This window comes from Buceros rhinoceros, unplaced genomic scaffold (assembly GCF_000710305.1).
Source record: "Buceros rhinoceros silvestris isolate BGI_N320 unplaced genomic scaffold, ASM71030v1 scaffold6270, whole genome shotgun sequence".
Lineage (NCBI taxonomy): Eukaryota > Metazoa > Chordata > Aves > Bucerotiformes > Bucerotidae > Buceros > Buceros rhinoceros.
This window is the reverse complement of record NW_010391228.1, coordinates 28,705-42,385: the sequence shown is the minus strand read 5'-3', so window position 1 is coordinate 42,385 and position 13,681 is coordinate 28,705. Positions and strand designations below refer to the sequence as shown.

The following is a 13,681-nucleotide window of genomic DNA, read 5'->3' as shown; positions in this document are numbered from 1 at the left end:
TCTTTCCCTTTGTTTCCAGTTTTCTGTTGAATGGAAAAATGTGTTTCATTTTAATATCTTTGCACTGCATCAGCCACATGCAATAAATTGCACATATTTGTAAAGATACCTGAATCTAAAGCCAGGCTTATGTTTCTAGAAGAGAGATGTCAGGGCCTGTTAGTCCACAGTAAATATAAATTCCCACAGCTTTTGTAGCTTGTGTCAACAGTTTGAAAGCCTCAGTGTTTGTTTAGTTCAAGAACATAGTGATAGTTCTGGACTCACAGCACTTCTTGTAAAGATGTGTGATGTGACTGGTGTTTACTATGGTGTATACCATGCTCTCTGAACCCACCACATGGGGTCTGGAGAAGATATGGAGGAGTTAACGATGTGGCTGAGACCTTGAGACCAGCATCCTCTGTGCTCTGGGAAGTTTAGTTACCTTGGGTGTTGGGTTGCCTGGAAGCAGCATGGGTCAGGCTCTAAGCTGCAGTCACTTTTTTGGACCAATTTATGAATATATCAGAGAAAAGTGGTAATTCAGGCAATTTAACTACCATCTCCTATAAAAGTAGATATCTGAAGTACACAGAGAATTCCGAATTAAGTTCCCTTCAGATGACAAGAAAATAAACAAGTATGTGTGAAGAGATCCTTAATTTAAAGGACGCCATCAAGCAGCAGTGAAGCAATTCACTTAAACACTCCTCAGTAATCTATTACATCAATTATCCTTAACCACCCCGCCTCTTCAGGTGCGTAGGGTTGACTAACAGCATTTTTAACCAGCACAACCAGTGCTTCCCAGTGAACAAGGTTGGTGAATACGATGAGGCTCAAGGCTACCCTGTAGCTGGGTACATCACACCAGAGTCAGTACTGGGGTTTATTACTTCAAATAGAAATACAGAGAAGCGTTACCCAAGGAAGAGTTCTCCTGATGAGTAAGAGTTACCCTATGAAACTGAAAAGACAAACTTTAAAGAGGAGGGTTCCCGTGTCCCACAGGATTCTGAGCTCTGGATTTGATTCTGATCTAAGTGATGGATGCCCAAATGCATGTATTTTGGATAAAAATGTTGTGGGTTTATGGCAGCCTGAATTGCTGATGTGACCTGTACTGGTTGGGAATCACCCTACAAGTTCACAGTAGCCTCCCAACTAAAAGGTTGTGCTCAGCTATACCTTTGTAAGTCTGGGTTGGTGGTAACATAGCAGTTGCCATTACCTCTGTAACTGGGAAACTTTACAGCATTTGAGGATCTTTGGGATCTGTAGGAGACTGAGGATTTCAAAAGCAGTTACCATGTTTTCTTCACACACATATTCTTTAGTGTATTCTCTTTAGTTAGGAGGTAATTGAGCAATTCTTTGTTATCATGCTACTTCGTTAATCCAGCGATAGCTTTACAGGAAGACCGTCTGTCTGTTGGATGTTTTCAGTGTGTCTCAACCTACTAGATGTGGTTTGACTGATGATCAGCTTACTTACGATTCTGACATGCTCCTTCACTGTAGTTCTAGTTTTTTAGGATGAATTGTAGTTAATTAGCAAGCTACCTGCAGCCCATGGAGCTCAGTATCAACACTTGGATAACGTTGTGCAAATAACTGGAGCTTTGCTTGACTTGATACCAACCATCGGAAAAAAATATGTGACATAGCTGAAATATTTACATCTTCAACTAAAATAAGAACAAAATTTTTTTGTTAGGCTGTTGTTGAGTTTGACTAACTGTTTGACTTGTCATTCAACTTCCAGTGTGCAATACATGTTAGAAAAAGGGAACTGGAAATGCAGGGAGGCAGCGTGGTTGGATGATCCCTCTTTTGACTACGGGGATGAGTGGTACGGCATTTACCCTGAATGCAGGAAAGCACGTTTAAATCCCTCTGACTTAAATAGCTAATAACCGGCTCAAAGGTTAATTACTAATTGCTGGTTATGTGCTATATTTAGTATCCTTCACACTCTTTTTTACTTGCTGAGCTCTGTATCAGAGTTCGAGTTAATTACTGTGTATTTTTTCATGCTTTTTAAGCACCATCTTTGCTTTGTTCTTTGAGATTTCAGAACTACATTTTGTAAGATGTTACTTTATGACCTTGTTTGCAAGAGTATAGCAACATTAAGCAGATTTTCTCCTGCTATAAGTTGGCGTAGATGCCTTGATGTTGGTAAAACCATACTGAGCAACAGAAGTAGAATATTCTGTCTTGTTATGTCTACAGGAGAGATGGGAGGTGCTTTACACTCCTGTGAGTGCAAGAGACCTGTCTTAGATTTCCCTTCTAAAATCTAAACTTATGCACTGCTTAGAAAAGATGTTTTTCAGAGTACTTGGTGATCAGAGGGAATACTGTAGCAGAGGTGGATCAGTTTTGGTTCAGGTTCCTGAAAGCTGCAGTTTACTTACCTCTCATCATTGCATCTGTACTTGGTTTTTCTCCAGTTCATGGATAATACATTTTCTTCAGTGAAGAGTGAAAAGTGTCACAGGGAATTTCATTAATGGCTGGAGTGGTTTAAAAAGCTTGCTGCTGCTTTAAGAAGCCAGATTTACGTAGTTCATGTTTCAAAGATTTACAATACGTCTCACATGCCTGTATAGAAAGATGGAGCTTTCATTATAGGTTTAATGTCACCGCGATACAAGGATTAATACTCTCTCCTCCGCCTCGGTCTGCGCGGCTGGTTGCCAGTGCCTGGCGTGTTCCTGGTTGACTAAGCTGTAGGGGTGTTTTCATAGTCAAGGAGATGCATTTTTGAGTAATTAAAGCAAGCTTTTACATCACACAGAGATGTGAAATGCACAGACAGCAATCCTAGGAGGAAGATCAAGGACTGGAGCATCGTTCCAAACTTCTGGTTATTTTCTGTCATGCACTGGGGAAGGAAGGAGAGGGTTGTTGACTTCAATTGCGAAGGTTAAGCACTTTGTATCAAAAAGCTGAATGGGAGGAAGGCTTGAAAGGCCAAATACTGCCCTCCGTAGCTGTGTTGCAGCCTTGGCTCGGTCGCTGTTGCAGGCTGCTCCATGCTCTGACAGCCAGGGATATTTCACCCTTAGGAAGTGTCTCCTCACCAGTGTGTGATGCAGAACACGAGCTAATGGAAGATGCAGCTCAAGTGCTACATGATAATTGGGCACCTGGGGATGTGCTGTGACATGCTGGGCAAATGTTTTCTGCGTGGTCCCGCCGTAGCACAGGTGGGAGTTTCTGATGGTCCATTGAACGCGGCACATGTGTTTCCTCTGTGTTGAGACATGGTTATTTCTCAGCTGGTGTCACAGAGTGATCAGTGTGGCTGGGGCCAGGATCCGCCTCAGAGCAACATGAGCTGCAGCCCTAGCTACTGCAGGATGGGGGGATTAAACGAGGCGGGTGTCAGAACCGAAAGTGCTTAACTGCTGGTCAAAACTGGACCCTTCTGTTTTCATTCTAAGTGTATTTTCAAGGTCAGTGGAATTCTTTGAAGAGATGGACACAGCTTTTTTCACACCATTCTACCTGGGATTGGGAGAACATGCTGTCAGGTCCAAGAACGTGCAGGGCTGGCTCCTCTCCTGGTTGTGCACAGTAGTGTTTGCTTTCTTTAGCTTTGCCTTTTGCCAGCCTTTTTTTTTTTTCTTCAGGTCTGTGATGAGATGAGGGGGAAAAAAAACCATTCTAGGCTGTTTCTGAGATTTTTAAACTTCTTTGTTTTAAGATGCCACGGGATTACTGGCTGGCGACTTGTATGAAGCTTCTCAGTCATCTAAGATTTCATTTTTGATAACTTGCTGTTACGTTTGTTTCTTAAGAAATAGAGTCTCCAACACTACAATAGATGTTACCTGAAATGTAGCATTCTGAGGACACTGAAGTGATAATTTGTGTTAAATATGTAGATGGATATAGATATTTATGCATGTGTGGGCAGTATACTCCCACGTATATTTACACACACACTGTGGATTGAAATATAGCTTGAATTGACTTATGTAAGTAAACTTAAAAATTACTACAGAAAGAAATCTTAAATATGTTTACACTGATGTTATAGTTCTCCTTGGTAAGATGTTCTGTTTTCCCGCAAATACTTGCTTTTAGAGCTTTTTGTGGTCCAAAACTCCATTTTTCTCTCCTAAGTATAAGTCTTTTCTTCTGCCAAGCCAGTGAAAAGTTCCATTAGTGTAAGCAGGTTCAGAGCTCACTGGGTATGCTTATTGCTGAATTAATAAATGCTTGGGAAAATAAATAGTTATGATGCAAGCAGTAAATTTGCCTTATACACCAGAAGATGAGATTTAGCACAGCTAAAGTGTGTGTTTGCCCCACATCACAGCAGCATTCAAACTCACCGTTTTGGCTATGTGATTTCATATTTGTGCTCACTGCAAGATGGAAAGGGTTTTCATTTCAATACTGAAGTCAATAATTATGAAGGTTATCATTTTCATGCTCAGAAATTCATGTCATTTCCATAAGTCATTCATTTCATTTCATAAATCATGCTTTACAGCTGCAGAATGGAAACTTATTGCTGGACATTGATGAAAATCTTGTTTCAGTCTCTCAGGTAAGGTTGTGACACTAAAAATGTTTTAAGGAAATATAGATGAAAGCATCTACAGGAATACTGCAGTGTGAAAATGTTCAACTTGGGATTAGCTTCACTGGAATGTAGCTAATAGCAGATGTGAATAATTTTAAAAACTGTAATGGTTGAAATCAGTTCTATGGTGGCAATGAAATCACAAAAATAAAAGATAACTATTTGGTGTCCAGAATCTCATATGCTGCAAGTGGATAAAACTACAGCTGTGTCGGAGAAGATACATTCATTTATTGAGGCTGAGAATTGGGTTGTAGAAAAAAGCTAGATCCAGAATACAGATCTGAACCATGTGGGACTTTAGAATCCCACCTCCGAGTGTTGCTGTTTAAAGCTGCCTCTAGAAAGTCAATGAAAAAGTTGCATTCTCACTGAATTTCTATTCACATTCTCTAACATAGTTCTGTAGCTACTGTTGCCTATAAGGTTCCTACTCTGTAAGAAATAATTCCCCTGTAAATATATTACTTTTTCTTGGGGAATATTGTGAATGAGGGTGTATTGCAGCAAATAATGATGATGGCTTCCCTATCACGATCTCCAGCTGCCTGGTTAGAAATCCATCTGCAGAGTTTCTCTTAAGAGCTTTAACAGAGTTCTATCTGTGAAGAGTTACCGAAGATCCATCACCTGGAAGCACTTCGAGTATTATTATTCCCATTTTACAGGGGTATTGAGGTATAGAGCTGCCACCTTTCATACATACCATGTAATTCTGAGTTCAAAAGTGTACACACTATCAATTTTCAGTACTGATATGAAACATACAATATTCTTGCCGCAAAAAAATACGTAACTTTACACATCCTCCTAGTTTGTGTAACCATGTGTGCCCTGCCCTTTCACGTCCCCTCTGGCTTGCTCTCCTACCTCACTTGGGATGGAGACACTGGGACAGCCCTTGCTCATGGCCTCCTCAAAAGGACACAAGCTATTTCTTAGCAAGCCAGAGTGGAGGAAACAGTGAAAAGCAGAAGCTACTTCTAGCAGTATTTTGCTAATGTACACTAGTATCAGTGCACTCTGAAGAAAACATGGATTTTCTTCTTTCTTCCTTCTTCCATTTTCATGCAGATACTTAGAGGGATATATAAGTCCCTAAGAAGAAAATACAATGTCATAGCTCTAAAGCAATGTGATCTGTGTAATGTAAGACATGATGTAAGGAAACGTGAAATAATTAATCCCTAAGTACATCATTAGACATAAAGTTGAGACTCATCCAAGCTGCTAGACAAATTCCAGGTCTAAATGATTCTGGCATTGCTTTTGTATATGGGAATAGGAATACAGATTAGATTGCAAATATGTATAAACCTTTGAAATTATTGTGTTTTGAATGATAGTCTTATTTCCTAAAGGACCATTTATAATAGGAGGTTGAGGGCGGGGAAAAATCTTCAGGCAACCTTGCTCCTTTGGTGTGTTATAAGAACTGACCAGCCAGTGCTGCCTTTGTAGATCAAGATTCAACTGAATTCCAAACCTGTGTATGTGATAGGAGGCTGCGGGGTTTCTGTACCTAAGCTGTGGAGGAGATTCAATGAACTGAATTCAGATTTGCATGATATCTCATTTATAGTGACAATTGTGGCTTCCCACATGTGTGGGTGCGATTAAGTATGGTAGAGAAAAGAAGAAAAGCCAGTAAACAGAAGAAAGGTAGTGGAAAAGGAGTATTTCATGAGTTCCCATCAAAGCTTTCCAGAATAGCCACTGTGATTAGGATCGTAGTTAGGTTTTAGGTTTTCTGCAGAGCTTTAAGGGATCCATGCTTTGCCATCTCTGAACTCCATCTGAACTGATTTGCGGATGCAGGTGGGTGGAAGAGAGTACTTTTACTCCAGAACATCTGAAGGAGCATCGATTATGCAGGCACTCAAGGTGCTGCTTATTATGAAGGTGCTTTTTCTCTTCTGGTCCAGTTGAGTGAGACCCATATGAGTGGCATACTTAGAGATCAAACTGAAGGACGCCCTGAGAAAACAGTTCTAGCATGAGTGATATGTAAAGCGACAAACTTAGAATAACCCAGTTATGCATCCTCCTTCAAGTCCGCTTATCCAGGTCACACCTGTCCCATGGGCAAGGGGAAATCAGGCAGCACTTTAAAAGCCCTTCCCTTCTGTATCCTTCTGTCACTTCCACAGTCTGCTGCCGTGTTTTAAGACCTTGAAATGGGGCTTTAGAAAAGGAGCCAGGGAGAAGGACTGGCCATAAATCATGCTTGGTGCTCACTAATGTTGAAGGCAGAACAGTAACACATCCAGTCCCATTCTGGATAGTCTTCTTATGCTTTATTCATTTTTTTTATGGTGAAGAATTCTCTACAGAATCATCCTGTAGGGTCAGCTGCTGGCTATTTGGGTCTATCAGCAATATCAAAATCTCACAGCTTGAACCAATGTACTTCCTCCATGTGGGACTTGGCATTTGAAGCCTACATGGCTTTTGGGGGATTTATATTCCTAGCTGTTACTAGTTAACTTTACAGGTTGTATCTAGTTAACTCACAGTTTCTTGTTCTCAAAAGATAAATGGAAATATTCTTTTTTTCTTTTTACAGGCTGTTACCCAACTAGAGCTTTTTGGGGACATGTCCACTCCTCCTGATGTAACCTCTCCCCCAGTGAGTACCCAGGGAAACTGAACTGAGCATTTTCCTGCATCCTGCTTTCAGCACATTTATTGAGCACATTTACAATTCAGCTCATCAGCCATTCCAGTAGAGAGGATTTCAAAGTGGGTTTTATGTTGCAAGGAGATAAAAGTGAAGTAAATAGAATGTGGATTCACTACTTCATGATGATGTGCAAAAATATTTTCAATTTTTATTTTTCTGATAGAGCAGCAGATCCCCTTCACTGGTGTTTATCAGAGGTGCATGCTTCACTGCACTCTGTCTCTCCACTGCACTGCAGGAAGATCCATACATCACGTCTCTTTGATTCCACCAAGCACATATCCCAGAACTGCTGTTAAAGGAAGAGAAAACAGTAAAGAGAGAGAGGGCTGAATGTGTTCTGAGGGCAAAGAAAATGTTCTCAACATGCTTTTCTGCATCATAAAATGAAAGCACAATCATTTTCCTGTAAAGGTTTAGACCCTTACATTAAGCTGTAGAGGAGTATGGATACACTGAGAAAATTGAGGCACTGTGAAGTCAGGAGCATCAGATCTCCAGGGGATTCTGGAGCAAGTCTGGGACTAGATGTTCAAAGTCCTGTCTCTGCAGCTGTACCTTGCTTAATTGCATTGGGATTCTCCTTTAATGCAGACACATGGTTCTGGTCATGTTGGTCAATTGGAAGCAACATTTACTCACTTTTTCATAAATCCTGCAGATACGTCGTTTGTCTTTAGTGTTTCTTAGGCTGATGACTTGGTCACTGCCTCTACTAGTTGTCACCTAACACCTAGAATCACAAGTCCATTTTCTGGAAAAAGAAATTACATCAATGTTTTGCATGTGATGTATTACAGGCAAATTTTATTTTTATATTTTCCCCTTGTACACAGTCTCTCATTTTCTTTCTTTTTCTCCTGCCTCCAGCAAATTTTAATACTCTAATTTCTCATTTGCTTCTTTCCTTCTATGTCTTTCCATTCTTTTTTCGCTTTCTTCCCTCCAAACCTGTATTTTTTACTGATGTGACAGCAAAGTATGTGCTGCAGAAGCTGCAGCTGATCTGTCACCACTGCATTTTATTCCTGTCTTTTTGCAGACTCCTGCTACTCCAGGTGATGCCTTTATCCCATCTTCATCCCAGTCACTTCCTGCTAGTACCGACATGTTTGGGTCTGTACCTTTCAGCACTGCTGCCGTACCCTCAGGTAAGAATACTGGAAATAACGGCTTGACTCCAGTTTGGTGATGAGTTCTCAGCGTGGTTTGCATTTTAGTACTCAGGGCATTACTTCCGTACAGTGGCAGTGGGGAAGGATTCGAGGACAGTGCTGCAAGGCAAGGCAAAACAAGTCTTTAACAAGCAGAGAATATGTTATTTTTCATTAACGCACGTTTTTTAAAAGAAAAGCCCCAAAAGTCACTGGGAGTTCTATATGGATAACATACCTTCTAGGTAGCAGCAAGAGAGAAAAAAGCATTTAGTTTGGCTTTGCTTTTGTTCTGGTAGCAATGACTATCCTGTGCTGTCTCCAGTAAATAGAGAAGGAGATATGGAGAATTGGATTGCATTTCAAAGGTATTGCACATAGCCAGACCCTGATACTTCCTTTAGACTTTCCTGTGTTCCTCAGAGTGCTCCAAATTCCAAAGCTGTGTAGCATTCTGCACAGACACGCACACAGTGTGTTTTGACTGCAGATCTCTCCCTGGGATGCTTGGAGTACTGCAAGAGCAGCGCTCTCCACTCCGTAGGAAAAAAATGGAGGAGGAGGAATGCCTTGAATCATTCAACAGTGACTTTCTAATCGGTGAACTCCTTCTCTGATGGGCTGCGTTACAGCAGCAGATTAGCCACTGCATCTCAAGAACATTACACTGATGGTGAAGTGCTTGGGGATAATGTCAGATGAAAACCCTCGCTGCTTGGACAGGGTGACAGTGGGGCAAGATAAAAGGACATCTGGAGAATCCATCAGAGCCATCTATTGAAACAAATAGAAACTGCTCTTCTCAGCACTCATTAATTTTGTCTTTCAAAGTTCAAGTTTCTCTTTTTTATTTTATTTTATTTTGGGCTTTTCCCTTCACAATTTTGCAACCACCCTTACAGCATGACAAAACAGCCTAGAGATAAAGTGAAGAGGAAAAGGTGCAGGAGGACTCAGAAAAACTCAGGTTAGAAACAAGAGTTTTAAACCTACAACAGTATTAAAAGTAAGAGGGAGGTTGCATATTGTAAAGTACTAGCAATAAATCATTAATTTAAATGTGAAGCAACGTATCTGCAAAGCATAGTACTTCTACCAGTGAAACGTAATTGTATTATGTGGTTTAATTTGTAACATTTTTGACAGCGGTTTCAGTTTCAGATTCTTTTTTCATTGTAAAAACCAAGAAGGCTTCAGGTCTGACAGGAAGCACTTATAATTTTAGTTTCGCTCTTCAATTTTCTCTCCAACTAGGGGGTTTTTACACTAGCACAATAACTGAAGCAGTTTGTTGTTACTAGGGATGTAGTACAGCAGAAGCTCGGAATGTTCTTGATGTTCTCAAGTAACTGGGTGATAACCAAATGTGGGGGTTTTAATGTGAATTCATCTGGGCTCTGTCTTTTTATTGTGCGATTTGAGACATGTAACTTTGCTCTTTGGAGTCCCAGTTGTTTGAAATATAACTGTGTCAGAAGAGATGGCACAGAGTCTGTCTCTTGCAAGAGGGTCGCTCTGTCATTAGAGAGCCCTTGAGCTGTCGTCTGATATATATAAAGGTGCTTCCCTGTAACTTGGAACCAGTTTTGTACCTGTGCCTTGGGCAAGAGTTGGCTGGTGTTGGTGGGTCACTCTCCCCAACAAAGAGTAAAAGCAAGAAGGATGAGAAACTCTGGCAAAGCTATACCAAGGTGAGGGAGTCCTGGGTGTCCTCTTCCTTTCCTCTGCTTGCTCTGGGTGCTCATTTTTCAGCAGTATGTGGGCTGCTCTGAAAAGCTAACGTCTGTCCCAGCCTGACCCAGACATCCTCATTCTGAGAGGAGGAGGTCAGGCAGAGGTGAAAGGCAGAGGACATGGGATAGTCAGGGTAGCAAGAAGAGCCTGCAGAACTCTGTAGTGAGGAGCAGGGTTGTGCTGTGAGAGGATGAGTTTAGGAAATGTTGCTGTGGTTCTGGTAAGTGGCTCAACCTGGCTGTGCTTTGACAGAGCACCGGGGCAAGGAGCTGCCAGGGGGCCAGCTGCCAACCAGCTCCATGTTCTTCACAGACCTATGGGGTACTCACTGAGGAAGAAGAGAAGAGCTTTTTAGTTCAGATGAGGGGAAGGATTATTGCCCCTATCCACCAACCTGTGTTTTGTATTTGTTCAGTGATGTGAATTCATCCATGTCTTTCAGTTTTCTTATAAGGATGCTGAAGATCTGGGATCGCTAATGTAACCTGTCTGTTTCTGAACCATTGTGTAGCTTTTTCTGCATGCTCTTGACAGTAGTGTTAAAATCTTCCATCTTTTTTTTTCGTTTGCTCTCTTTATTCTTTGAAGGTTATGTTGCCATGGGAGCTGTTCTGCCCTCATTCTGGGGACAGCAACCACTTGTTCAACAGCAGTTGGCCATGGGTGCTCAGCCTCCAGTTGCTCAGGTGATGCAGGGAGGACAGCCGATAGCGTGGGGCCAGCCCGGTATTTTTCCTCCTACTCAGCAACCGTGGCCATCTGTAGCTGGTCAGTTCCAACCAACTGCCTTCATGCCAACACAAACTGTTTTGCCTTTACAAGCAGCCATGTTTCAAGGTACCATTGCTCCTATAGCTACTGTTCCACCCACAAGTGATTCTAACAGATCAAGTCCACAGACAGACAGGCCCAGACAGAAAATGGGAAAAGAAATGTTCAAAGATTTCCAGATGGCTCAGCCTCCACCAGTGCCATCAAGAAAACCAGATCAGCCTTCCCTCAGTTGTACCTCAGAGGCCTTCTCAAGTTACTTTAACAAAGTTGGGATGGCACAGGAAGCAGATGATTGTGATGACTTCGACATCTCTCAGTTAAATTTGACTCCTGTGACTTCCACGACACCATCTACAAATTCACGTGAGTGTTCATATGCTTTCTGCCAAACCTTTCCTCAGAGGTGACTACTACTCAAAGCAGTTCTTTTTTTCATAGAGTAAATTGCAAAACAGAATTGGAGTGTCCACAGGTGTGGACTAAGAATCTCCCTGCATGGTCTATCTTATTAAAGGTGTTCCAGCCATAGAGAAAAATATGAGAGAATTTCAAAGTCCATTGAAATCAACAGCCCTGATAGCTGCAGTCAGAAATTTAATTTCTAAGACAGCAATAATATGTGTTCTGTGCTAGGGACGTGCAGGCTGGTTGGAGAATGCTCGTGACAGCCTTACAGATGGTTTTGCTTATGTCCCATTCAAGCCGTACTTTGCAGAAATGAGGGGACGGGTATTTACTTTAATAGCCTGATGTATTGGACATGTGGGGGAATTCATTGGAGAGCTGTAAAATAAGCTTACCGTGTTCCTAGCATGGAGATGGGGGTTTTGCAGATTGCTGAAAAGATGAATTCATGAGACGCAGATTTACCAGGGGCCAGCCGGAGACCTTCTGTTTCGCTTAGCTGCCATAGGGCAGGCGACTCATGCATTCTTAATGTAATGTAGTGGCGTCTCCCTGGTTCCTAAAGACATATGCCAGATGCAGCCTAACTTAATTTGGAAACTGCTGAATGAAATCCAATATATGGAATTAACAATGACTGCTGTGTTCAAATTTACCTCTTACAGCTCCTTATTCAAAAATGGTGTTCAGGGGTCATAGAAGTTGAGGGCTGTAAGGCACAAGCAAATTTTGTGCTGTGTCTTAGTGAACAAATTAAAAGATACGCTATTGCTGTTACCTTCATCTTTGTTTAGCTCCAACCCCTGCACCCAGACAGAGTTCTCCATCAAAATCATCAGCATCTCATACCAGTGATCCTGCTGCAGATGACCTCTTTGAAGAGGGGTTTGAAAGCCCAAGCAAAAGTGAGGAGCAAGAGGCTGTGAGTAGCAACGAGGTTTCTAAATACTGATTCACTCTTTTTAGCTAGAAAAGACAGAAGTTGCTTTAATGTTGTTCGGTAGTGTCAGAAATAGGGCTGGGTGGTATTTAAGGGGTAGCTGCAGGTAGAATTCACCTCCTGCTTTGATTTTGATAGCTGATAGCGTGACATTTCTGTGGATGTGCACTGTTACTGCGTACAGGGAACCAAACTCAGAGTTCATACTAAAGGTTCTGTATGTTAGTTGTCTCCAGTGTCCTTTTTAGCACACCAGCATTCGCTTACCAATGGTAAGGAAGTCCGAGGTAAAACAACATACATGCTGAGGCTGCAGAAAGAGATGTGAGAGTTTGTGTGTTAAAAGATGATGGTTGATGTTGTCTTGCACATTCTTGCATCCCAGTTGCTTGCCTAATTACATTCCTCAATGTCCTGGCCCTCAGTATGTGATTTCTTTGCCTTAGACTCAGTGGACCAAAGCAAGAAATGTGACCCAAGCGATCTTTAAATCACAAGGTATCTTAGGCAGATAAGAGCCCAAGTGAGCCGAAGGCAAGAGAGAGTCCATACATAAAAAAGGACCCAAAGGTACAAAATAACACAAGCTTGGACTCTCTCTGATTCACATGGTTTCTCTGACTTTCAGGGCATTTTGCAGTTCTAGTTTGTCTGATCCAGTACCTTCCGAAGTCTGTGGTAGCTCCTGCATGGGCTCCAGCAGGTACTGGTGAGGTCCTTTCCTGCCTGCATCAACTATAGGAAACCATTATGGCTTTTGAGAACGTATCAGCGGTGAGGTCTCACTTTCTGGTTTTCATGAGATAGGATGTACTTGTTATGCCCACAGCATGAAAATAACCTCATGTTGACTTTTCACTTTCTTGTTGTTGAGAAAAAAAGGTGTTATGTTCTTGTATTCTAGCCTGATGGGTCTCAGGCCTCATCCAACAGTGATCCATTTGGTGAGCCAACTGGTGATACTATAAGTCCACAGGTCGGTAGCTAGATAGCGCAGGTTGGGGTAGGTATCTGTCCTTTTTTTCTCTACACCTTCAGGTGCTCACTTACGCTTCCACCAGTGCCTACCATTGCTTTCATGGTTGCATGGTTTTATTTTTCCTTTCCATCTCTTTAGTTTTTCCTCTCCATTATCCACAGCGTATTCCTCATGCTCAGTGGTTGCATGGCTTTTGCCATTCACTAAGTGTTGCAGCTAATGCAAATACGTGTGTTTCAGCTGCCTGCATGCTTTAAGGAAATGCAGACTTCTTTTATTTCATGTTCCAGTTCTAAGGGGAAATAGGGAAACTGAGCCATTGTAACAATGTACTAGGCAGAACATTTTTTTTATCAAATCCGCTCTGGCCTCTAGTCAGATGTAAAATATGAAATGGAATAAGACATCTTACCCATAGACGTAACAA

At 41.7% G+C, this 13,681-nt stretch overlaps 1 protein-coding gene across 1 annotated transcript in view; it reads left to right on the top strand.

Moving 5' to 3' along the window:
- DAB1 (Dab, reelin signal transducer, homolog 1 (Drosophila)) overlaps nt 1-13,263 on the top strand; it is a gene marked incomplete at its 5' end in the record, with an annotated part of 30,351 nt that extends 17,088 nt beyond the window's left edge. Inside the window, 5 exons of the mRNA XM_010140730.1 lie at nt 7,152-7,214; nt 8,311-8,419; nt 10,745-11,293; nt 12,130-12,257; nt 13,180-13,263. Coding sequence (XP_010139032.1) covers nt 7,152-7,214; nt 8,311-8,419; nt 10,745-11,293; nt 12,130-12,257; nt 13,180-13,263 — 933 coding nt within the window. The remainder of the gene's footprint in view (nt 1-7,151; nt 7,215-8,310; nt 8,420-10,744; nt 11,294-12,129; nt 12,258-13,179) is intronic.
- Between the last annotated feature and the right edge of the window lie 418 nt (nt 13,264-13,681).